Here is a 27,518-nt window from a genome sequence, read left to right as displayed (position 1 = left end):
TATTGCCTACACTTATTTGGATCCTAACCTTTATAAATACATAAATAGGCAGGAACAAGGAGGAATACAACAGGGTCAAGACTGTCAGTTTGATGTGCAACATTAAAATAAAAAAATATAGTCATTTATGAACAATTTTTAAAATTTTGAAAAATTTATTAAATCATACAATAAAATACATTATAAAAATTGAACACTCCATTACATTAGACTAAACTGGAAATAAACACAAATATAGTTTAGTATACCATTTTCAAGCAAATAGATTAATTTAAACCAATCTTCTAACATTAATTCAACTTATTTATGTGATTAACAATAACATCAATGAGTATAAAGTTGGCACTTCCAAAATTAAAAGATTCTCAAAATACATTTTGCCAATCTTCATTAACTTACTATAAGGTACATTTCAGAGCACTTTATTTTTAATAAACTAATGTAAAAAAGATCAATAGCTTAGTATAAGGATACTCCATATATAATTATCCAATACCAATACTCTATATAAGGAACATTATTTTTCACACAATTCCACATATTTTTTACTGATAAAGTAAGGTTGTATACAATTTCAACCTGTAATATGCTAAAAACTATTAGATGAAGATGAAAGCGGTCTCTTTTTTTTAACTAAAAAAGAGGGGTTTATCAATTACACACACACACACACACATGTCAAAGCTTTACTTTTCACTGAAAGGGACAGTATTAAAGATTCTTTTTTATTTGGTAGAAGTTTTAAATAAAAAATTGTACTAAAGATTTGATTTTAAGAGTTTTTTATCTACATGGCATTATTGTACTGCTCCAAAGGAAAGAAATACACTATTATGATATACTAATAATCATTGTTTTGAACAATAAAAAAAAATTTGCAGAAAAACTTAGGTAAAATGTAATATATGTTACTGCATTTCAGAGAGCTTTTTTTGGATGCTTAGTAGCAATCTCTAAATATCATTCCTCAAGATTCTTTTTTTATTTTTATTAACTGTCATCAAAGGCTTTTATCGAATCATTTTTTCTCGATGCATTTCTTGCTAACAACTTTATTAAATGGACAATATTTTTATGAGCATATTTATATTTTATTAAAAAAAATTTGTTTTAAGAAAATGATAATTTAAACTAATATTTTTTTCAATTCTTTAAACCTTGGATTTATTTTTTATTTTTTAATTTAGTGTCAAATTAACAGTTGGTACATTTCTGACAGGTCTATAATTTGGTACTAACTTTATAAGTTAAAATTTAAAGAACTTAAAAATTAGTACTTTAAAATTTTTACCAACTTTAAAAAAACCATTTATTTTATCATTAATAAATTATTATTATTATCAGTCTCTGAAGACTTTTTTATTTAGTGATTAATATCTAACACAATCTTAAATTTTTGGATAGATCCAAAAATAAAATAAAAAAATAGCCCAGAGCTATCAAATAATGGGAGTAAGCAGGCTACAATATTTCTCCAAAATAATTAAAGTGATTAGATAGGGAGTAACTAGTGCAAATGTTCTGCAAGTGGATTTTAAGAGGATGAAGTTTCTTGATTTTAAATAGTTTGTTATACAAAAGATTGTAAACATTTACATAGAAGCTCTGTTTGAATTGAATGGAATGGATTCTGAAGTGTAAGAGATACATTTCGACATTAACTTTTTAATTACAGATGATACAAATATTGAATACATAGAAACAAAATCATATGCTGTATAAAATATTATAAACACTACACTAAAATCCAGGCAGTCATATAAATAATAGACTAGAACTTTGAGATCTCATCATAAAAGAAAACAAATGAGTACTGGCAAGACATTACATCAACTTAAAACCTGTTAGTTTTGTAACATTTACAATATTGAAAGTGACTAGCAGCTTAAAAATAAAAGGCTGTTAATAAATCACCAAATATGCTTAAAGTAATATTCAAATTAGCATTTTCTGAAGATTAACCAATGCTGAGTGCAGTTTTCATTTTTCTAGGCTGCTTCATTAGTTACTTATTTACTTCTTAGTGCTGCAGCCCATGTAGGACCTTTGCCTCCATTAAGATGCCATTCAACATGTCTCCAATCTGCTGCTTTTCATCTCCATTCTCTAATGTTCATCCTTGCCTAATCATCTTCAAAATTCACAATTCATCACCTCCTTGGTCTTCTCCTCATTCTGCACCCCCCAGGGTTTCCTCTATAAACTCTCTTCACATTCCTGCCATCGCTCATTTGCTCCATGTGTCCCAGCCAACTCAACCTTCTCTCCTTAATCTCACCACCAATATCTTGCTTACCAAAAATTTTCTGCAATTCCTGGTTGGTACATATTCTCCACTCTCCAGGTACTTGAATTCATGCACCCTTTTAAACTTATCATTTCCTTGAAATGCTATTCTATAAAAATGCTGATTTCCTTGAAGTTCTCTCCTGCTGCAATGCATGTATTTTGTTTTGTTGAGCCCAATGTATCTCGATCCCTCCTGTAACTGTTGAACACCTTCCTACAAAACTCTCCATTTCTGGCAACCAAGACAATATCAACAATTTCATCAGCATATGGCAAATACTGCAGTATCCTATTCATGATATAGTCTCCTGGATTAATTACTACATTTCACCACCTTCTCCAGAGCAATATTAAAACATATAATTAATAAGACATTTCCCTGCTTTAAACCCACAGTAGGCTGCTTCATTACTGCTAACAATTATTGATTAACTATAAATGTTACTAACTTGCAGAATAACTATAAAATTAAAAAATAAAACTCAACATTCTAGAAGAACCAACTTCTCTAACAAGAAATAAATAAATGAAATGTGGAAGACTAAAATAAGTTATAAAAGATTTAAAAAAAGGATTTGTATTATTCAAGGCAATGTGGTGTAATACATTAATTTCATTTATAATCTCCTTTCATTATGTAGCTTTAACAATCAAGGGTCCTTAGAAAGAAGTTTAATATTGATGTAAAAATTCAGACCCTTAATACCAACTAGGACCATTGGTTTAGCTTCAAATATAGTAGTATATAGTATAACATAATCATATATTTAATATATTACACTTTAAGATGGCATTCATATAGTAGAAACATCAAATCAAAGGGTAAAATATGTACAAGAATTTAAATTTAAGGTTTTTTATCTAACTTTTTTTATAGGAAAAGTTCTAACAATCATTGCAAAGGCCAACTTCAGATGAGTCAGATGGCATTTTTACTGGCACTAATTTCACTGATATTGATAAGTAAATTATGCGATTTGTAAAATAGCTATTAAAATAATGGGGTTTAATGCATTGACAAATTTCACAGAGTTGCCGATTGTTGAGTTCATATAAACTAAGTTCAAAACTGAAAGATAATGGAAAAAATTAAAAATTAAAATTAATTAAAATAATTACAAGCAACTGCTAAATGTGATATAATTACGAATTATCTTTGATTACTTAATGAAATATTTTACATACATTGTGGAACTAATATCATCAGCAACAGCAATACTATGAACAAGAAATAGGCAGCCCTGCATTGCTGAAAAATTTATGGTGTCACTAAGTACAAAAAAAATTTTTTTTTTTAATAATGTTTTACAACTTTATAGAAAACAAAGATCTGCAAGCAACATAAAACTTTTTTAACTGTAAATTGGATCAAATTGTGTAATTTTCTGATTTGCATGCCGAAATATATGATGTGAATAATCAATAATACAGTTTTATTTAAATTAAATTAAAGGTATTATTAGAAGTAACCAGTAGCAAGACCAGAAGGAAGGACTTGTCTACCACTTCAGGATTTAAGAATAAATATTTATTATTCTTTTTGTAAAGGTTCACATGCACAAACTGTTAATAAAATATTACTGAATCATAATGGTGGTAATATTACTAATATAATTATATTATTATAATTACATTATATTATAATTATATTATTATTAGTAATTATCATAATTACTAATATAATAATGATAATAATAAAAATAATAATAGTAATAATAATTAATTATACACATTTATTGATAATTGTTCTTAGCATAAGTCTGTTAAAAAGCCAAAACCATGAATAAAACAGTGTGATTTAATTAAGTTAAGAACAACTGTCTGGAGGGTAAGGAATTACATGAAATGAATGATTGATTTACTTAAGAATCTGTGGGTGAAGCAGTAAGGACAAATCAAATACGTTAGACAAAAGTAGAGAAAAAACACTAAAGTTAGGGAAGAGAATAGAGAGGCAACAACAAGAGGAATATCAAAAAAGAGATAGACTAAGAGAATGAAAGAAGTAACAGAAAATGAATGCTTTCTGTAAATAACAAAAAAAAAAACTTAACAACCAACAATTATAATGGAAAAGATTTGTTACCACACCAGGCAATTAAGTATTTATTTTATACATAATTAAGAGGAATATATTTTGTACTGAAACTACACAAACTATGGTCTTTACATTAGACACAAATATCATATTATAATTAGTAAAACTTAGATCTTCATCAAATAATTTTCATAACCTAAATTTCAGTCTGATGTTCATCAATAAGCATTAATAAGATATAAATAAATTATGTAACATCATTTAAAGTAAACACTAAAAATATGACTAACATTATAATGGTAATATTATGACTATTGTAGGCACTGTATTTATGGCAATACTAGATATAACAACATATTGAACAAGTTAATTTATTTAATAACAATTGCAAAATTGTTACCTAGTGAATCCTTCTTTGTTCACTGTTGAGTAACAATTAGTTTAGATACAATTCTTTTATTAATAGATAATTTATGATTATTTTTCTTGTTTTCTTCTATAATAGTAACAATAAGAATTAAAAGAATAACTGAGCCTAATAAAACCTTTACATGGTAAATTGTATTCCTAACATATTAATGATTTAGCAATTCCAAGAATATCAGGCACAACTTCTTGGAATTTGGAAGGTATGGGACAAGAAATTATGTCAATAACTGAACCCATGTTTTTCATAAATCATTTCATATAGAATACCAAAATTAAATTATGTTGGGTTCAGTTTCATTGCATTTTATAAACATTTATTTGTAGGTCAATAGGAATAGATACTGTTGAAAGAAGTCACCACTGGATGCAACAAGATTAACTGTTGGTGCGAAAGGCTTTAGCTCACCCATTAGAATTGGTTTGCTTATCTCTAACCTGGTATGTGTGTTGCGTAAATCTAGATTTGCAGCATTTATTTATTTGAATAAATAAATTTCCTAATAATTTTCCAGCATAATAAAATAAATTAGAAAATTACAACAATTTTTTCAAAGTCGCTTCAGATTTTTAGCTTATTGACTGAAGAAAAATTTAGCTTTCACCTTATTTTCTGTTAAAAATAAAAGAAAAAATATTTCAAATAGCAATTTTCTACAGAATATTTATAACATAAAATATACAATATCAACCATGAACTCATAAATTAAAATTGTATAAATAACTATTTGAGCAAATATTTTTTCAAATACATTAAAAACTTGCAATATTAAAAAAAACATAATATACTAATAACATTATAAAGGGGTCTCCTCCAGATCTTTTCTAAATTCAACATCCTCCATGATATGTTTCCCTTTTGGAGTAGTAACGTGACCAAATCTGTTATCTTCTAAAACAATAGCAGGTCTTCCAAAATCATCAGTCTCAACAAATAAATACCTGTATTCATACTGTCCACTATCATTCTGAAAATAACAATCATATATTAGTAAAATAGCATACATTTAAAAAATCTTATTCTAAAACCAATCATATTTTCAAATAGTCAACATTTTTCAAAATTGCTGAATCTTGAATTTTCAGCATGAAAAATCTGTCAACTTTTGAAAAATGAGACAAGTTATCAGTGTTTCTACAACAAAAAGAATAGTCAGTATCCATGATAAAGAGTATGCTAATACAAAATGGTAATTCAGATGTTATAATAAATCATATTATAGAAATTTTTTCTGTATTTATAAGATATACCATACCAGTCACCATTTATAAAGGGTTATAAACGAAGAATAATTTTTTTTGTTTACTTACTTTTCAACATAGGAATAATGATGTTGATTATTCCACTGGTTTTCATTTTTGATTTTAGGAAATAATATTTATATTTGCTGCAGCATCATTATCCACAAAAAGTTAACAGCACGTAAAAAATATATATCTTTTTTTTACTCTATTCTTCTAAAAATAGATAAAACATAACACAACCTAAAGTTGATAAAAATTTTAAATACCGACTGTAAAAAACAATTAATTATCTTGAGTGATATCTGATGCAATAAAAGAGTAAAATTATCAGTAAAAAAAAACTGTTTTTAAGATTTGAAGGTTCTAAAGTTTTTAAAGTACTTCCATGAAAAAACATAAAGGTAAATTACATAATAGAATAAAATGCATAATTTTCATAACAGATAATATAAAATTGAACAGTAATAATAACAATAATAGTTATGCTAAAATCAAATATAATATAAATTATAAAAAGTTTTAACAGAATATTTAAATTATTTGGTTTAAAAACTGCATATATAGTGAATAATAAAACATATAAATAATACAGATCCATTTAAATTAATATAGACCGGGAATAAAATTAATTTAAATGGAAAAGGAATATACGTATAGTTTAAAATGCACCATTGTGAATTAAATACATTGGTAAGACCAATCGATGTTTTTCAGTTAGAATACAAGAACATATCAATGGTATAAAAAAAGGTCAAATATAAAGGTCTAATTTTGTTAAACACATCAACAATAACCATAATTATAATCCGGAAAACGCTATTGAAATTCTTGATTTTTCAAATAATATACAAGGTTCTAATAACTTAGAGAAATACCATATATATATATATATATATATATATATATCTTAATAATAATAAATTAATGAATGAACAAACAAGATCTGGTAATCATATAATATTATATAGGCAAGTTCTGAACTATAGCTGTACAGTGGGTTGACCATGCCATTTGATTTCAATTTTACCATAATGGTGGAAACTTTGATTGTGACTGGAAGCTGTCAACATAATTTTTTAAAACATGACGACGACCACTGTTGTATAAATTTTTACATTTTACATATCGACTTACATATGATGAATGAGTTTTACTTTTTTTTATTTTAAGAATAATAAACGTTTTTTGAGGTCCTGAAGATGGATTTGGTATCCAAAAGTACTTGAACACATATAAAAAGTTGTTAGTAAGTAGTTTTTATAAATTATTATTATTATTGTATACAAACGGGCCATGTTTGATAAAATTATTGTAGAATATAATTAAGTAATTTTATAACAAAGAATAAAAATGCATGATCATCATGAAAATTCTCCAAGAATTAGAAGATAAATCATAAAATTTTAGTTGTCTAAACGGAAAATAACTTACTATCTTCAAAATAACCTTATTCAAATATTTAAGGAAGAACAATTAAATTAAAACACTTGTAAACATGAACCATTTTAAAAAAAGTACAACAATTAAATTGACATAAGTTATTGTGCAAAAAATTAATTTCAGGCCATTAAATTTCTCAGAATAAAAAGGAAATTGAAATTAATCTTCTAAGATCATAATCTGTACAATACTACATTAACTGTACAGTACAATAATTGTACACAATTCTCTCCTTATCATTCAATATCTTTTCAATGCCTTGAACTCCTGAACTATAAGCTTTCAGTGTGCTATATTCCTATCACCTTTTCAACCCATCACTGCCATCACCCTTAAGTCCACATCACTTACCTGTTCCTGTCTTGATCTTTCTTATAATTTTTATTTGATATCAGGTTTTTATTTTTTTTTTGATACTGGTGTAGTCAAACTGTATTAGAAAATGGTTTACCAGATGGAATAATTTTTCAAAAACAGAATTATATTTTATTCTACCAGTACAATGAGATAATGATCTATATAAAATTTCTAAAAAAAAACATATTGTATCAATTCAACTAATATTGTATTCAGTTAATTGAATAAAATCTTGTATTCTTAATTTGATTTTATAAACAGAACTTACAGTGTATGTAATCACCTTGGCAATAATATGAGTTGCTATAATAGTATAACCATTTAAACTGATTACAATTTTGGTTTCATATACTGGGTGAGCAATTTTAAACTGAACTGCAGTAATTTGAGTGTCACCTTCAACACTGTTACCGTTACTACTACTAGTGCCACTTTTGTATGTGTAACATTATTACTTTTCTACGGTTATTACTTGTAAACCGCTCATGCTTAAGTGCAGTATTTTCATTTTTTACAGTTGTTTTTCTAAAATGCTTTATTCAATCGAGGAAAGGGTTGCATAAGTGGATGTGTTTTCTATATCCTTCAAAGAAAGGCTCCAAATTTGTTGAAAAAATTTCTGAATGTCAGTATCTCAGCAAAGAATAGCACACATGATTTGGTTAAAAAATGGCATACAACAGGATCAAATGTAAAACAAAGCTGGCAACTTTCTAGAGGCCATAGTGGATATTCAAAGAATTTCTGAGCCTGAAAAAATCTATACGCAAGTTATCATAACAAAGTGGTGTATAATGCTCAACTTACCATAAGATTCATGATTTAAATTTGAAACCACATTGTGTAATAACTTAGGAGAATAGACAAACCGAAACATTTTAATTATTGTGACTGACTTTTCAAAAACATTGTCAATAGACAGATAGACCTGATGTTGTACTTCGTGTCAGACATGGTTTCATTTCTTGGGGCATGTTAATTTGCACAACACCAGGTAAAGGATGACTGAAAATGCTCACAATGTTCAAGTGTCCATTTCACAATGAGAAAATTGATGTACGGTGTACTGTTTCTGGGGCTAGCACTTTTTGACTGGACTGTCAATACAGAAGTCTATCATACAATTTTTGAAGAATTATATGTTAAAAAATTGTGACAAAGAATACAACTTCTTCCAACAAAACGAAGCAATGTGGCATACATCAAACAATTCGCTAATATATGTTTATGCAGCTTTTACAGAAGAATGAACTGTCATCAGAAGGTGGATGGTCTCTGTGTTCTCTGGATTTCTTTTAATTTTTCTTTTGGGGCTATTTGAAGGATAGTTTATGAATCAAATCCCCACACTATTGTTGAACTGAACATGAGCATTCAACAAAAAATCAAGAGCATTAACACATTTTGCATCATATGACTCTCAATGTGATCATTTGAGCACAAAAGTGGATTACAATGTAGGATGCTCTTTTCAAACATTTTTTGTGAAATTAATGTAAATATGTAAACTTTTGCTCTGTAAATATACAGAAATTAATTAAATTTAGCTTCATTTTTTTATTTCATTCATAAATGTTGTATGTCGCAAGTGTGTTTAGTCTATACCTGTAGACAATACCAAACAACATAACCAAAGTACAGTGATCTTAAAATTTCCTTAGAAAATAGACATGCATATAATTCTGAATGCATAATTTAAAAAGTTTGTTAGCTAAATAATGAATGTCATCATGTTATTTTAATTTTCAATCAATTTGTGCACCCAAAAATTTAGTGAATTGTACTTTGGTGCTGTTTTATTCCTAAATTTTAGTTTAAATAAGTTATTAAATATATTAGTAATAAGGTTTGTGTTGGAAAATTAATTAAATATTAAATAACTAAAAACAAACACCAAAGACTTATTTCATAATAACAAATTTGTTATTCATAACAGTATGTTATAAATAGTCCCTGGGTAAATGGTTATAAAATGTTATATGTAAAATGGTTATGGGTAAATGTTATATGATTACAAATCAGTCCAACTGTCAATATACGTATAATTTTGATATTACCATGATTTAGATCATTCAAGTTATTTTTAGGGAACTATGAACAAAGCCAATTTTCAATATCTTCCACAAAGTGCAACGAAAGCTGGAATGAAATTATCAGATTAACATTGATATTCTGCAGTCCTAATTTGATTTCTTCATTGTTCAAAATTTTATCTCAGTTAATTTTTAGTTACAGAAATACATTTTGTAAATTAAGAAAAAAACAAATAAAATACCAATTAAATAAAAAGAAAAACCACATTAATTATAGATTATAAATTAATTATAAAAGTTTTTAATATTTAATTATGACAAATGCAAAGATAATACAAAAATAACTGTTAAAATACATCAGCCTCTTAATTATTTTAAAAATTCAGTATTTATTCTAAAAAACACTGTTCCATTTGTTTCACTTTAGAAAGATCACCATAACCATATCTATTATCTTCTAAAACAATGGGAGCTTTTCCTAAATCAGCAGGCTCAACAAATAAATATCTGTACATATAATTTCCAAATATGTCCTAAAAAAATAACATTACATTAATTGTTAGTACATTATGTTACACAATATCTTCTAGTACAACCAAAGATGAAGCCTGGCTTTAATATAATATCAATGCAAATTAATAAAAACTAGATACATGAACTATTTTACTGTGTTTACTCTACTAAATTTACTTATATATAAAATTATTTTAAAAATTATTTAGGATAGTGACAGCTGAGAAAAAAATAAAAAGTACAGATTTCTGAATAAACTATCTGTGAGATCATATCTTTTTTATATTTAAATACAAGGGTCAGTCAAATATAAACTACTTTTATTTTAAATATTTATTAGTAAAGAATAAAAATACAAAACATATCAATGCTTCTTTACATAGCCACCCTGAAGTTCTACACACTTTTCCACTATGTGGGGAGCTTGTGGATGGATCTCTTCATAAAAAGTTTAAGTCTTACATTGCACTTCTTCAATATCTTTTTTTATCAGTTTTGAGATTTTCTCGTAAATAGAAAGCATTACAAGATACTCCAAAGCAAATTCTGTTGATGAGATTTGAAAACATTGAGAAGTTTGAATATTTATTTGAAAATAAAATTAAAAAAAAATAAATATTCATAAGAAATTACTGACTTTTTAAAGAAAAATTTGCTTAACATTTATTTAAAGAGAATCAGAAGAATTCAGACTGATAACATTACAATTAAAATCTCTGTTCATGTAAGGAATAGATGCACCATCATTTTATTAGGTTTACATAAAAAATTCTTCAAAATTCATTTGCAAAATATACACTGCAGAAAGAAAATTATACAAAAATTTATTAATACTGCATATCATATCTTAGTTTATATGAAAAAACAATACTTCTGTAGATCTCTAGGAATTTCATCTAACAGAGAACTAGACATTTAATGAGTGTAATCAATAATTACTATTATCCTGCTATATTTCATTATAAAGCAACAAAATGACTACACACAATTTGCAAACTCACACCTAGTAATGTAACATCACTTACAACAATCTACCAACATTCAAAACCATACCAGTCTAATTAAATAAAAAAACGTTTGCCTTGAGTCATGATGTCCAATTTATTTATAATTTAATGTTATGAATGTAATCAAAGTAACAAAATTTTCACTGGAGGAAGTAAGAAAAAAGTCCGTTGGAGAAAACATTTTGCCAGATAATATCAAAACCAAGATAACAATGATGAAATTAAGCTAACTGTAGATATTACATGACTACTTCGCAGTGAAGGTTTATTTTTATAAAATCTAAAATTATGATATTATGAATCTGATATTTGTGGCTCATAAGGAAATGACTGATGAAGACGTCATTGAACAGTACACACAAGAAACTGAAAATGAAAGTGTTGAAATCTAAAGTGGCATAATTGAATTGAGCAAAGTTTTTAAAATGGTATAACAGTACAATTAAGATGATGGAATTTGACCTGAATAATGAACATGATAGGAGGCATATTCATAAAGTGAGGGCCATTCGGTCATTAAAGAAATTAACTCATGAGAAAAGGTTTTTACTTTACTACATTGGTTTGCTTGGCATTTATCCTGCCACCACCCCATTCGGTCGCCCTAAAGCATAAGACTGAATGTCTGTGCGACAAATGGCAACTGAGACTCAAAACAGTTTAGCGACCGGTATCCTCCTAGACCTCCTAGAGCTTACCTAACAGCATGAGCAGACTAAGCACAGTGCCATACATGTACCAACTGTTCACGTATCATATATTTGCTAAAATGGGTAGGCGCACCCTGTAAGTACTAAAAACATATATGACATCCGTAAATTAAAATTTATTTTGTCTAGACAACAATTCGCTGCCATGCCCAGGTCTGCTGAGTGCCAGCAAGTATTAAAGCCCATGGAGCCTTAATTGGCTGGTAGTCAGCCATACATATATATATATATATATATATATATTTAGGTTAGCTTCAAACAGCAATGCGGTAGGAGTCTTTACCCTTAGGTAAACTACTGATGTCAGTTGAATAAAGCAACAGCATCAAGGAACTCCCACACGGTTCAACAATGCGGCTCTCACCACACTGACTCGTCGCTTGTGAGTGGTCAATTTTCTCCTTGACTTCTAAGTTCCAGGGTGGCCCAGTCTCTGGCCCCTTCCCAAGAGCAGGGCAGTTAAACATCAGGTGTTCATTTGACTGGACCTCCCAGCAGATGCACAGCTCATCAGCTGCTGGGCGGAACCGAAACAGATATTGGTAGAAATTAGTGTGGTTGGTGAGCATCTGGGCACCCGTTGCCCTTAAAAACGAGCTTGAGGCATACCATCCCCAGATCCGGTACAAATATATGCAAGGATCTTCCCTTAGTTGTGATGTCCCACTCCAGCTGCCATGCTTTCATCGCGAGGCTCTGCAGCCTCTTCTGCAGGCAGATGGGCAACTTAACAAAATTTAAATATGGTGCATTGTGATCACCGTTCCACTTTGGTATTGGCCCAGCTTGAAACTGCATCCCAAATACCTCAGACTCCCAGCCTCTTCACAATCTCCACATGGCTGCCCGAACTTTCACTACTAAATCGACTGGGAGAGCCTTTCCCAATATGGTGATATCCTCGTAGGAGGTTGTTTTAAAAACACCAATTCATACAATCAAAGCTCTGCACTGGGCAATCATAAATTTTGAACAAGTGCTCTATTCATATCCAACCTAAGCGCCCAAACAGGTGCCGCATATGAGGTCATGCTTTCAAAGACACCTCGGTACACCATGTACAATTGACAGCCTGACAACTCATAGTCTTTCCTAGCAATCCTCCTAAGTTTGTGTATCACTGAGATGGCATCTGCCCCTACTTGCCTAATGTGTTTGTTAAACAGCAATTTTTCATCAAACATCTCGGTACTTATGAACTCTAACTCGGCTGATTACACTGCCTTTATATTTAATATGGGGATTATAAATGTACGATAATTTGTCCCTTTAGAGGCATAAACTTCATTGTGGGCATCTAAATATTTAAATTTTGAATGTTCATCCAACCCTCTGTGGCTAAAACGGCCGCCTGTGCCCAGTCTTCTAGCTGTGGTCGTGAATTACCACGAACTAAAAGGAGACATTCATTGGCAAAAACCTGGGCCATGACCCCTTCTGGAAATGTCAATCACAGGTTCCACAGCAGGGTACCAAGAACGGAAACCTATGGGCCTCCCCTGGTAACAGATTTTTCCACAACTAGGTGCGCATCCTTAAACAGAGCCATACAGTTAGACAAATAGTCATGTACCACGGTCTGCAGGGCTACGGGAACATTGCGGTTTTCCAACTCATAGAGGACAGAACTCCAACACAAGGAAGGAAATGCTGCCTCTATGTGTATAAAAATTCCCAAAACATATTTATAGTCGGCGCTTTCCACCTCGGCGAGAGCATTTCAGTTGCAATCCAACCCCTTTTGTGAAGCCATACTGGTCTCGATTTACAAAACAGTTCACCTCAATGCTTTCCCAGAGCCGTTTCAAAGCCAGCTCTTCAAGCAACTTGCCGATTACCAGTAAGAGGCTGATGGGTCAATAACTGCTGACCTCACTAGAATCCTTTCCTGGTTTTAAGAGCACCCTCAACAAAGCCAATTTCCAGCAAGTCGGGAAGCAGCCCCAGCTTAGGCACCCTGAGAACAGCCTGCCAAACGACTCTCTTATGACAGGCAGCAGATGGTAGAATATATTCAGGACAAGTTGGTCAATCCCCAGTGCCTTTTTCTGTGCATTCGAGAAACCACTCAGTCTATATCAATGAGGTCCACAGCCCGTACACCAGGGAAGGGCATAGCCCCCGCCCTAATGCCAACTTCTGCTTTACCCTCCAAAGCATCTGGAAATAGAGTATCCAGGAACGCCTGGTAAGTCACCACAGATGTTAAAGTGTGGTCAAGACCACCAAACCCGCACTGAACACTGGACAGCATGTGCAATGACTTTAGCTAGTAACATGATTTTGCCAGCTGCCAGGGGTTGCGCTGCAACTTGCGCATGGAATCTTTGCCATAAATTGAGTCTGGCTTCCTTGATGGCATGAACATACTCATTATGGGTGTGCCAGTAGATCCACAGACCATCAATGCACATGTCATCAACAATAATTCCTGTTAGGGTTGTTTGTAGTTTACTGCATATCTACTTCACTTTTCCACATAATTGCCATTCTGTTCTAAGCACTTTTCGTAATGCTGCACCAGTTTCTATAGAGCAGTCTGCATAGCAGTTTGCCACCTGGAATTGAACCAGTTTACAATGGCCGTCTTGAGTTCCTCATCGTTCTCAAACCATTGATCACCAAGCCACTTTTTCAAATGCAAGAAGAGGAAGTAGTCACTAGGTAAAAGGTTGGGACTATATGGAGAGTGGTCTAAAAGTTTCCAATGAAAATCTTGAATCTTCTTCTTAGTTAAGGAAGTGATGTGAGGACGCACATTGTTGTGAAGGAGGATTACACTGGACAGTTTCCCATGTCGTAGATTTTGAATTGCACATCTCGGTTTGATGAGCATTTCACAGTACATGTCAGCTGTAATTGTTGATCTACATTCCATGAAATCAACCAAAATGATGCCCCTTTTATCCCAAAAAATGGTAGCCAACACTTTTCAACTTGAGTATGGAAATTGCTTAAACTTTTTCAGTTTTGGGGAACTTGAATGGCGCCACTGCATTGACTGTTGTTTCAATTCTGTGCTGGTGTAGGATATCCATGTTTTGTCACACGTAACAATGTGAGAAAACAAATCATCACCATCTTGTTGGTAGTAGTCCAAAAATGCTCGTCCACTGCACATTCTTTGCTCTTAGTGTTGGTTGGTGAGGGATTTCGATACCCACCTTGCATACAATTTGTGATATCAGAGCTTTTCTGTGACAATATTGTAGATACAGGTGCGTCCAACATGCAGAAATTCATTAGCCAGAGCACTAATCAATCACATTGCAGTGTTTTCAGTTCAACGCTTTCATTGGTCTGAATACTGGGTCTGCCATTCCGCTCTTCATCATACACATTTGTGTAGCCATTTTTTAAAATCTCGACACCACTGTCTAACTTTTCCTTCTCTCATTACTGTAGGTCCATATACTAGACACAACTCCTGATTAATTTCAGCAGCTGAAGATTCTTTTCCACACAGAAATCAAATCACAGCAAGCACTTCACAACTGGCAGGAGAAACGATTGTCGCGGACCTTGCAATCTGCATTCACCGGCAGGCAAACAACTACAGCATCAAAACAACAACTGCAGTGGCTTTGTAAATAGCTGATAGATGGCCCTGCATGCATGAAACTGTGTTCACACCCGTTAATATTTAAACATAAGCTGACGGCCCTTACTTTATAAATATGTCTCGTATTATAATAAAAAGAGAAAATGAACAGGTCATTCTGTTTCATAACGAACTTTCCTTGAGTATAGAGTGGTTAGTACTGAAAATTTATAATCTTGAATAACTGAGATTGCCTATTCAAATGTTATGATAGTTTGTTTCATCAAATTATTATTATTGTTGAACTTATTTCATCTAACAAAGTTACTAGTTATGATTATATCATATAAATTAATCAAAAATATTAATATAATTTTATGTAATGTTATTACTTGCAATTTTACAATTACATTAATCAGTGGAATTGAAAGTGGAGCTGGTCAAATGATATTCACTATTGTTTTAGTTTATTACTAGTATTCCTTTTGGTAATAGGTGTTTTAAAAATTTATGACTACTCATTCAAAAAGATCAAGCATTATCATTATTCATATCTGTAATACAACTGAAATTGAAATGGTTACATATCTTGTTTCAGTAAAAATACAAGTAAAAAACCTAGCATATAGTTATAATTATAACAGATATAAAAACTTATCTTGATAGGATTAGAATCCTTTTATGGTGAGTAACTGATCTTAATTTTATAATTTTTTTAAATATATTTCAACATGATTTCCTTACTCATGATAAGATCATTGTGAAGATTATAATTATTTACTTCATATTTGATAAATTGATGTTACTGGGCAAATATTGAAAATAAGACATTATAATTTTATTCTTTTTTAGATTCTGTTTCTTATAGTTTTTTAAAATTTTAATAAAGAAAAATGTTTTTGATTAAGTAGTATTATTATTATTAGTGTTGAATAAATGAGCAATAATAAAAATGTTTAACTGGATAAAGGTTTTTTCCACAGTTCTGACCACTGACCATTCTCACTTCATGAACTTAATTTCCATGATGTTCTTCCCCGAGACAATTCAATTGCTGAACCACAGATTACACAGTGTACTGGGTTAGTACACCAAGGATTTTATGTTACGTATAGTAACAGTTGATAAAATAATTTAAATAAGAATTATCCTAGTTTTTGAAACAAACATTCAGAAAAACAAAATATATATAAACTTTTATTCAAAAATCCATAATAAATAACTAAGCTTCCAACAACTGCACATAAACAAATGGAAATTACTGAAAAAATCTGACCTCTCATAAGCTCAAGCTTTAAAAAAAAATTATTTAACTTAATACATTAGTTATGAAATATATACATATAGTGTAAAAGAAATTAAATGAAAATTAGTAAAATAATGACAAGAATTTTATAATATAAATCATGAGTTGAATACATACTTCTTTCATTTCAAGAAAAACAGTGGCTTTACTTCGTAAGCCTTCAATATAAAACTTCATCCTAAGATGTTCAACTCCATCCTTCATGTAAACAACATGACTGAAAAAACAGTAACAAAATATATCAATATTTACTACAGATACTTACATAATGATATTACAGATATACTATAAAACAAATTAATTCATTTATTTTTTGATTATTAAATGAAAAAGACAATCTTTTGGAAGTACTTTTCCGCTAATGAAAACCCATCATTTTAACATTTTTTCAAAGATCTAATGTAATAGCTGTTATTTGTTATGTTTTTTAAGACAATAGATAAAATAAGGAAATTATTTATCCAGTATGATAATAATTATCTAGTGAATATAAGGTAACAGAATAGCTCATAAATCAATTTCCTCTTCTTCTGTTGTCCTTTACTGTGCTTGTGGATAAAGTATTGAAAATTGTGCAGTTGATATTTTTTTCTTTCTTAACGTTCACATATATTTTGCCTACAGAATAAAGTAATAAAAAATTATGAATTTTGGCTTGGATTATGTAATAATCTGTCAAAGACATGTGACCAAACAAGTGAAAATGAACCAGCCATTTTATATGAATTGATATTTTGCATGACCTCATTGAAATTTGTAGAAAATTGAATCAGTATGAAAATTTCACTAGCCAGAGATAAACAAAAACTATAATTTTAAGCCAAATCACCGTAAAATATCTTTCAGGTTATTTTCACTGAAAATACCTTGAAAGATAAAATAAAACTTACAAAACCAGTTCCTTAAATCATTGAAGTGCTCTGCATAAATATTATAAATTCCTGTTTTGAATTTTGAAATGGTTGTAGAACATTGATATATATCAATTTATTTAAATTAATCTTTTTATAATCCATAATTACTCTGTACGTTTTTTTTTTCAGTCAATCCACCAAGTACAGAATTAAAGAAACATTCTTACCTTTTTTTACTTTAATTCCTTACACTAGAGCGCTTTTGGGCAAAAGCCCATCCTCAGTAATGTTTGACGATTTATCTTCATTTATATATTTACACATATAACTACTATTCAATGTCTTTATACTTTGGTTAATTTTTACAATTTTGATTACTGAGTAAAATATAAGAAATTTTAAACAATTACAGATAATACATTTGCAGTCAAAAATTAAAAAAATATCTACTAAAATTTACTAAAAATTATAATTGAAATTAAAATTTTTTACTAAAATTTATTTAAATTGTCTTTCAATATGTTGTTTTATAAAATGTAAATGGACAGTACCGTATTACGATTTTATAAAATAACATATTGAAAGAAATTTTAAATAAACTTTGGTAAATTTTAGTACATGTCTTTTTTAGATTTTTTAAAATTTTTGATTGAACAAATGTTTGTTCAGTAAATGTTTAAAATTTCTTATATTTTATTCAATAACTAAAGTGTAAAGATGTTGAATAGTAGTTGTATGTGTAAATTTAAATGAAGATAAATCACAAAATATTACTGAGGATGTCTTTTGCCCAAAAACACTCTAATGTAAGGAAATAAAGTAAAAAAAAAAAAAAAAAAAAAAGGTAAGAATGTTTCTTTAATTCTGTACTTGGCGGATTGGCTAAAAAAAATATATAAATAAATATACATATATATATTTTTTTCCCTAAAGTCACTCTTTTCAAGACCCATATACCTCTGTACTAATATATATATTGTATACATAATCCAACTTGATCCACCTTTTCTTTTCTTCTGTTTAGCCTCCGGTAATTACCGTTCAGATAATACTTCAGAGGATGAATAAGGATGATATGTATGAGTGTAAATGAAGTGTAGTCTTGTACAGTCTCAGTTCGACCATTCCTGAGATGTGTGGTTGATTGAAACCCAACCACCAAAGAATACCGGCATCCACGATCTAGTATTCAAATCAGTGTAAAAATAACTGACTTTACTAGGACTTGAACGCTGGAACTCTCGACTTCCAAATCAGCTGATTTGGGAAGACGCGTTCACCACTAAACCAACCCAGTGGGTAACTTGATCCACCTAAGTACAGAAATTATAAATTAAATAAGATGACACCTACTTTTTCATATCTTACAATAACACTTCCGTGGCAACCCACATCTTCAGTAATAATTTACTTTTAAGTGTTTATGTCAAACTACACATTCAAATACAATTTAAACATATACATAAAAATTCTTTTAAAAATCACAAATTAAAAGCTTTTTTAAAAAAAACACATAAATTATAGAAAATAAATTTTTTTTAAATTATTAAACAGTACATATATAAAAATATAATGTCAGATTTGATAAAAATTAAAATAAATAGGAAAAATGAACCAAGTATTTTGGCTAGCCAATATTATAGTACTGTGTAGATTTGAATTAAATTGGATTTATGCATTATCATTATTTTTATCTGAAATTTATAATCTGTCATCTTGATATACTGTTTGCAAGTTGATTTTCCTTTTATATTTATACATATATAAAACTTCTCCAAAATGTCTAAACTTTTATTATTATTATTTATATTAATTTCTTGATTTCCAATATTTCCAAACTGGTTTGAATATCAGAAATAGAATATTTGTTGTTAATGAGGTGGTCAGCAACATTAGATAAACCCAATTTTCCATTTTTATAGTGTCTAACGAGTTAAAGAAATCTGGTTTTCAAAGATTTACTAGTTTTGCCTATATTGGTCAGTCATTACATCTTATTTTATAAATTCCACACGAATTGTATAAATTATATGAATTAGTATAGTTACTGTTTTTTAAATGTTTTATTATATGGTTATTTGTCTTGTATTCAGATTTAAATTTAGTTTTACCATAAACATGTAATATTTTCAACAATGTTGTCAGTATATAAATATTTTAAATATACATTGTCAATTTTTTGTGGGTCATTTATTGTTATTAGAGATGTAGTATTGTTAATTTTGACATTTGTTTTTTGTATATATTATCAATTAGAGTTACTATGACCATTAGTATACCAATTTTCTTTATAATATCTACTTCTTTATTTATTTTTTATTTTTATTATACTGTGTATAATTAATAGCTCTATTAATTATATTTATATATGTATTAATTTTGTATGACCAAGGGTGATTTGAATATCTATCTATTGTGGTTTTATTGGTTTGAATATCTATGTATTGTGGTTTTATTGGTTGTGGGTTTCCTACATACTTATAAATTGATTATTTTTATTTTTAATTTCAATACTAACGTCTAAGTAATTTACTGTTCTATTTATATTGATTTCAAAGGTAAATTTCAAACCTTATATGAATTTAGTTTATTCAAAATAATTAGATGTTCATTCTATATAACGGGGTTATAAACAACAAAAATATCACTAACATACAGAGTCCATAATAGGACATCATCATGAGTATGAGCAATGCCATAAATAATTTTATTTCCAAAATACTGTAAACAAACTTCAGACATGATGGATGAAAAGGAAAACCCATTGGTAAGATAATTTCCTGAGGATAATATTTGTCAGCAAATTTAAAGTAGTTTTGTTGGCATATATTTCTAATTACAGTAATAATATTATCAATAAACAAAGGGTCTTTGGGACTGTATATTAATTTATTTTTATTATAAGAATTGTTTTGTCTATGGGTATACATATTACTAATACTGTAGCTAACCATCCTAATTTTTTTCTCCAATTGTTAAGTCTTTCAATTTATTTACACATTCAAATCCATTTTTTATATTATAATTATAATCTAAATTCATTTTTACCCTAAGTAATTTATCTATTATTTTGGAAATAATATAAGATAGAGCAGTTGTAAAATTAATCAGAAGTCGCATAAGAATACCAGGTTTATATTTTTGAAGTCCAGTTAATTTTGGTGCAATTGCTTCAAAAGGGAATAATCGGGAGTGATATTTTAAGTTATTGTTATAATTAAAAATATTACGGTATTTTGCTATTAAACTTATAGTTATTTTTAAATTTTTTTTTAGTGGGACCATTTATTTATTTGAAATTATTTTCTAATAAGTATTGTTTCATTAAGTTATTATTTTTTTGTATATTCATGATGACAGATGTATTGGTTTTATCTGATTTTAAAATAATACAATTATTTTTATTTAATTTATTTTTCAAATGGTAAATTACTTTTTTATTAATATTAAAAATTGGTTTGTGAGTTAAATTTTCACATTTAATTTCATGAATTTTACTACTAATGATATTACGTAATTGTTCTTTGTCATTACGATTTACTTTATTAATATTTATTTCAGAATCAACTACTATATTTTTAATAATATTATTCCTATCACTATCATTCAGATTAAATTTAAATGCATTAGCCACAATAAACTATTCCTTATCAAGGTCAACATTTATCAAATTTATAAAAAAATCAAAACAATCAAATCTTATTTAATTTAAAATTTCTGTACTTAGGTGGATGAAGTTGGATTTTATATATATATATATATATATATATATATACAGTGTGCTCATGACAAAAATAAAGCTGGTACTTAAATAAGATGCTATTTTTGAAGACAGTACTAAAGAGAAAAGAATAAGTGAATCTGAATCTTCTGAAAATAAAAGGATTTCATCCATACACATAGACCAACAACAAAGTATTTAAACAGTGGCACTTAAATAGCAGTAGGGTCTGTGCTACATATGTTGAAATTCTACACTCGCACTAATTTCTTGAACATATTTCCACAACATATTTAATATAAATGGTTAGTATATACTACTGTGAATTTAAATAAATGAAATATCCATCACTAGAAAAATATTTAAGATGGGGTTGAGATTCCTGGTATCGCATAGGTACCAGTCACTAGACAGAAAATAGAATACTGGTCAGGTTTTAACATTCAACCCTTACTAGACCACCAGGGATGAATAACTGTGTAAGTCATGACATTCTTAGCACAAATCAAGTACGATCTGATTTACATCTATAGAACCCAAACAAAAAAGAAATCAAGCATACAGCAAAAGTTGAATGGTGAGAATGGATGACAACTACTCATTATAGCTGATCGCATGAGACAAACAAGCATTCTCAGAAGGCTGCTTCAAGGCAAAAAATACTCACTAACTCAAGAATCAGTTTGGTATATCCTTAATTTGTAATTTTAGGATATTTAAATTTTGCAAGATTTCATGTCTGATACCTGCCAAGAAATAATTCAAAAACATCCACTCCTAAAAAAAAGAAAACAGAAGTTGAGATAAATGCCCAGTTCAGATTAAATCATCCACTTCTGAAATCAGAATTTATGTATCTTTAAAAATATATCTGAATTACTTGCAGAAAACATGAATACTGATCCCTGTTGATTAAATGGTCTTTAATTTTTAAATAAAATCTGTGCATATGGCTTAGCTGTTAATCACAAAGGTACTTAGAAAAGTTACAAGGCGATAATTGTTAGCAATGATCCCCTTACAGATTTAAAAGAGGGTTGACTGCAGATCTACAGTTGGATTATATAGAATAAGTGAATTTTAGAGCACAACAGTTTTGCATCAATGAAACAAACAGAAAGCAGATTATTATGTATGCATATAGATTCATTTTTTAACAATGAAATAGTGGAATGTAAAATAATCTTCAGTGGAAACAATTTTTAAAAAAATGAATTGGTAGCAATTTTGTAGAAATTATTCTGCAGTTATTTCATTATCTGTCCTGAAACTGTCAAATCAAAATATGATAAATTTATAGGTACAGAACCTTTAATTAACTGCTCCTGGAAAAAAAAGGTCTCATACATACCACATAATGAGACTGAAGATGGTTGAGCACTGATGGCACCTTCTCAATGCAATGAGTCGTTGTCAGTGCTCAATCAGAAAACAAGTTGCAAGGATGCTGATTTGTCTTATATCAGTACAAGTATCAGAAAATTGTAGCAGTTTCATGTGTTCTTTTCTCAGTCAACATATAACCATTTGGTATGATACAGCAAGTATTGGGATATTTCTGTTATTTTGAAGTGGGTGAGAGAACAATCACAATGACTTCTAATGGTTGGTAAATGTATATGCTAAAGAGCTTCACTGCTCCAGAACTGCATCTTAATTATCATGGAATCTTCTCAAAAAAGGATGGTTTTTTCAAGATGAGACAATAACCAGAGAATCCCAGAATGTGATTAAATATCCAGAGTAAGGTTATCTGGAATTATTTTTAGGCCATTTGATTTCTAAAGAGAAAAACATCAGTGGCTCTCAAAACTTTTCAACATATCAATCTATGGAGATTCCAAAGAAATAATAAGACTTCAGTACTAACCGCAGGCTGTTAATAAATCAAATAACACAGAAAAAAATTACAACTATATGATAACATAGTGCAAGTTGTGGTGCAAAACTGGAGAAGTGTAAGATAAACTTCAGCGGACTAGTATGCTATTAAAGAAATGGGTAACAAATCTATAGTAATACACATACACATATACATAGAATACAGACACAAACTTAAACACAGAACATAATGGATATCTGAATTTAAGTACATATATATATATATATATATACAATAACAAACTAACAATAACCTAACCCATTTCAGATTAGCTAAAAGTATAGTCTATATTAGAACTTTTTCTGTAGAAAACATCATGCAGGCTTTGCTTGCAGTAGCACTGTATCAGCAATTACTTAATAAATTATGAAGCTTCCATCTACACTTTTGTGAACAATTTTGTACTTGTTAAGGAGTCAAGTGGTATTATTTTATTTCATAAAAAATGCCCTTAATAAAATTTAAAAACATTTAAAAAAATTTTTGCAAATTAAAATTAAAAAGATAAAATTTAATGTGCAAATGTAAACAGATTAATTATTAAAAAAATATCACTGAAGATGGGCTTCAGCCAGAAAACCTTTTGAACATAAACAAGTAAGGTAAGAGTGTTCTCTAATTCTGTACTTTGTGGAGGCTAAAAAAAATTTATATTATATAGTTATTTAACATACAGTGAAAAAAGAAAGAAAAAAAAAAGTGGAATATAAAAAATTTAATCTCAATAAATTAATCTACATATATATTTCATTTAAAGTTCCTACTATTCTCTGGATAAGGCCCTAAAACATATCTAAGCAAAGTTTTTTTATATCACCAACCATTGGCCCAGGGGGTGGAAAAAATGGGGTCTCGAGGACAAAACTCATACCTCCTGTAATATGCACAGTATAGAATCAGTTTAGTGGTCGTTAGTCCTCTAAACATTACCTAAAACTTTTGTCCAAAACAATTTTTGATATGACCAACCCTTTGGCAAGGGATGACCAAAACGTTACTGGAATTGTAAGAAGATGGGGTTTGTCGTATGCAAAACACATGAAACTTTTTTCACATGCAACCATTATTGTATTGACTAAATTTGAAGTTTTTCTTAAGGTGGAAATCTTTTTATCTCCTACTTAGCACTGGTGAAATCTACCTCTGCCAGAAAGCGAAGGTAGATTTCAGCACGCTGGAAGGCATGTAACAAGAGTTTGTAACAAGTTACTCCTCATAAATCTAATAACATGTTCATTATATGTATTCACATCAAAATTGAAAGCTTTCTTAAATTTGAATCCTGCTTACTCAGTTGAAGGGTCTGGTTGGTACTTTTTCAGAATCTGACGGCCAATTAAAAAAAAAATTGTTTAATAAAAACAAAACTTATATTTAACCTAGAAATAAATAAATAAAATATCTTTCAAGTGTTAAATTGATGCCTTCTAACCATATATCTTTTCTTACATGTATATTTTGGCAACATGATTGTTTATTGCACAACCAACGAATACTCTTTGAACTATAATTTAATCTCATTTCATGCTTTTTTTACAATATCTTGCAGCGTGCAATATTTTTCTATCTTGCAACAATTTTACTGCTTTTTCAGGACTATTAACATCTCAAACAAATTAAGAAAAAGTGTATGAAGCCATTCTTTTTTATCAATCTAATAAAATACAAATCACAAGTAGTCAGAAGAAATAAATATGAACACCATGACTCTTCAGGGGTTATTTTGAGTTATTTGTTGGACTTAATTTTGTTTAATGCTTCTAAAAAAGTAATAATTCATTTATTAAAATAAAAAAAATTGAAATAAAGTGACTGTTGGATTCAGAAATTATAATTATAATCTAACCAAATTTAACCTACACTCACTTAATTTTGCTCGCTAACCTTAACTAATTAACAGTAATGTTTTGATTATTTAAATAATAAATTTGGTATTTTTTCAGTCATTTCTCAAACTTAATTTTTGTTTATTGCTTCTTAAAAAGAAATTATTCATTTATTAAAGTAAAAAAAATAGAAAAAAGTGGCTGTCGGATACTGAAAAAGAAGCAAGAGTCCTTTTATTTGGATAGCACAATCTATAAATGAGAAAGTGAACTCTATATGTTTTATTGGTAAAATATCTAGTATTAATCATTCTGCTGTTATTATAATTTTGACATATTTATTTTGTATTCAATTTGATAAAATAACTGCAATGTTTTTAATTCTCTGATAGAAAAATCTAAATTCACTGTTGTTTCAAAATTTTCACTAGATGTGATTTATAATTACTTATGTGATAGAAGGTCTTCATCTGTGCTTTTATTTTTTGAATTTGCTAATGGGCATTATTTTAATGTTTATTATTTACAAATCTGTATATAATATTTAATGACAATGTCCTGTCACACATACCAAATGTGGACAATAAGTAATATTATAATTGCTTTCAAATTTACTTTCTTTTTAGGTCTACAAAAGTCTCGTTTCCTAACGAATAAAAAATGATTTAAGTAATGTAAACCCCAATAATTTAGCTCATATTAAATATACAAAAAAATGCTAATATACAGAAATATAATTTTAATTCATATGCAACAATTTTGAAAATGAAGATACTTTTTGCTGATGTGGGTGTTTGATGATAAAACATGTATGAAAATATTTTTATGATTACACTGATAAGACAAAAAAAATTTTAATGTTTCTCTAAGTATGATACTATTTCTGGAATTGCTTTTTTGTGTACATTACAGATCAGTAAATACAATTTTTCTATCACCCTTAGTTTTAAATAAGTTACACTTCAAAGAAAGTTAAGGAAAATTTAGTTAAAATCTGTAAAATTTATAATTTTGCATGGCCATACCTGTGTTAGAATGATTTCACTGATGCTTTTCTTTTATAAATAGCCTAAGGCACATCCTGAAATAATGTCCAACAGTAATAGAAACAGTGTAAAATACTACAGCAAAATACACTGTAAAATATTACAGCAGTAAATCCAACACCTGCAATTATTACACTACACCCTAGTTTAATATGGGAGATTGTAGTCTATCACAGAATGTGTCAATAACCAACTGAAAACACATATTCTTAATGAAAGAATCACACGAGTGAAAATTTTCTCTTGAAACTATGGAGAGGAGAAGAAATTCTACATTTTTTTTTTAAAATGATTACTAAGCATAGTTCTTTCTTGGTATGTTACCAGGTAATGCTTATGAATTCTTTTACTTTTTATCTGTTACCTATTATTAAAATAAATAGTTTCTATTAATCATATGCTTCACCTGCCAGTAACTGGATTAGATATATCACTTTCATTTCCTGATTAATACAAGATAAAGAAAAAAACTTGTAACAAAAAATTGTCTAATTTCGTCTATGAAGTAACAACATACCTCACATGTCGCCTCCTTCCTCTTCTTGTTTCTTCACCAAAACCTTTAATTGGCTCACCAAGTGCATTCTGCACATTAGGATCATTTCTACATCTTTCAAGAGCTTTAGAATAAATATTATTGGGGCTTTTACTTGAGAAAAGTTCCTTTAATACAGTGTAAAATATTACAGCAGTAATTCCAACACCTGCAATTATTACACCCATATAGCTAGCAGTCTTTGTAGTTTCTTTCATTTTTGAAAATGTGGTTTGAACTTCACTCCCAGACTGCCTGACAGACATAGATTTTGAATCTATGTTACTGTCATCAATATCATTTTTAGTTGAAAATCCATTATATATTAATGTTGATTTTGTTCCCAGAAAATGTGCAACATAAAGTATGCCTCTATGAATTCCTAGAGGTGAAGTCTTACGAGCAAGTGGAAGCAACTTGGCCATATTTATTAAAATAAACTGAAAAAAAAAACAAAGATTAAGGTAATTTTATACTTCAAATATACTCACAATTAGAAAATGTTGAATGGTTTACACAAAAATAGCAACTAAAGAATATCAAATAAATTTGAAGAAATATTAAGATACTGTTTTAAATGCAACACAACTGGTGCATAAAAGCACAATTATAAACCTTTCGCTAAAATAAATAATTAATATTAAAAATAAACATTAAAGATGTGTTACTGTAATCAATATTAAATATGTTAATAGTGTTAAAATTTAAAAGTGAGATTTTAGATAATTAACTTAAAAGAATGTGTAATA

The 27,518-nt window shown here is 29.0% G+C and overlaps 1 protein-coding gene across 3 annotated transcripts in view; it reads right to left on the bottom strand.

Annotated features, from left to right (window-relative positions):
* Positions 1-136: 136 nt before the first annotated feature.
* Positions 137-27,518, bottom strand: part of LOC142319497 (mitochondrial import inner membrane translocase subunit Tim21) — a 28,068-nt gene continuing 686 nt past the window's right edge. For 2 of the 3 annotated variants that reach the window (XM_075356832.1, XM_075356831.1), the window contains exons 2-4: positions 26,752-27,209; positions 17,023-17,122; positions 137-5,721 (exon numbers count right to left, since the gene is read on the bottom strand). In XM_075356832.1, the coding sequence (XP_075212947.1) occupies positions 5,551-5,721; positions 17,023-17,122; positions 26,752-27,194 (714 nt within the window). In that variant the 5' untranslated portion in view covers positions 27,195-27,209 and the 3' untranslated portion in view covers positions 137-5,550. Of the gene's footprint in view, positions 5,722-10,144; positions 10,362-17,022; positions 17,123-26,751; positions 27,210-27,518 lie in introns of those variants that run through there. The other variant, XM_075356834.1, reaches the window with a different exon arrangement.

Source organism: Lycorma delicatula, chromosome 2 (assembly GCF_047948215.1).
Source record: "Lycorma delicatula isolate Av1 chromosome 2, ASM4794821v1, whole genome shotgun sequence".
Classification (NCBI taxonomy): Eukaryota; Metazoa; Arthropoda; class Insecta; order Hemiptera; family Fulgoridae; genus Lycorma; species Lycorma delicatula.
Note: the sequence above shows the minus strand (reverse complement) of the source record. Positions and strands in the feature narration are given on the sequence as shown.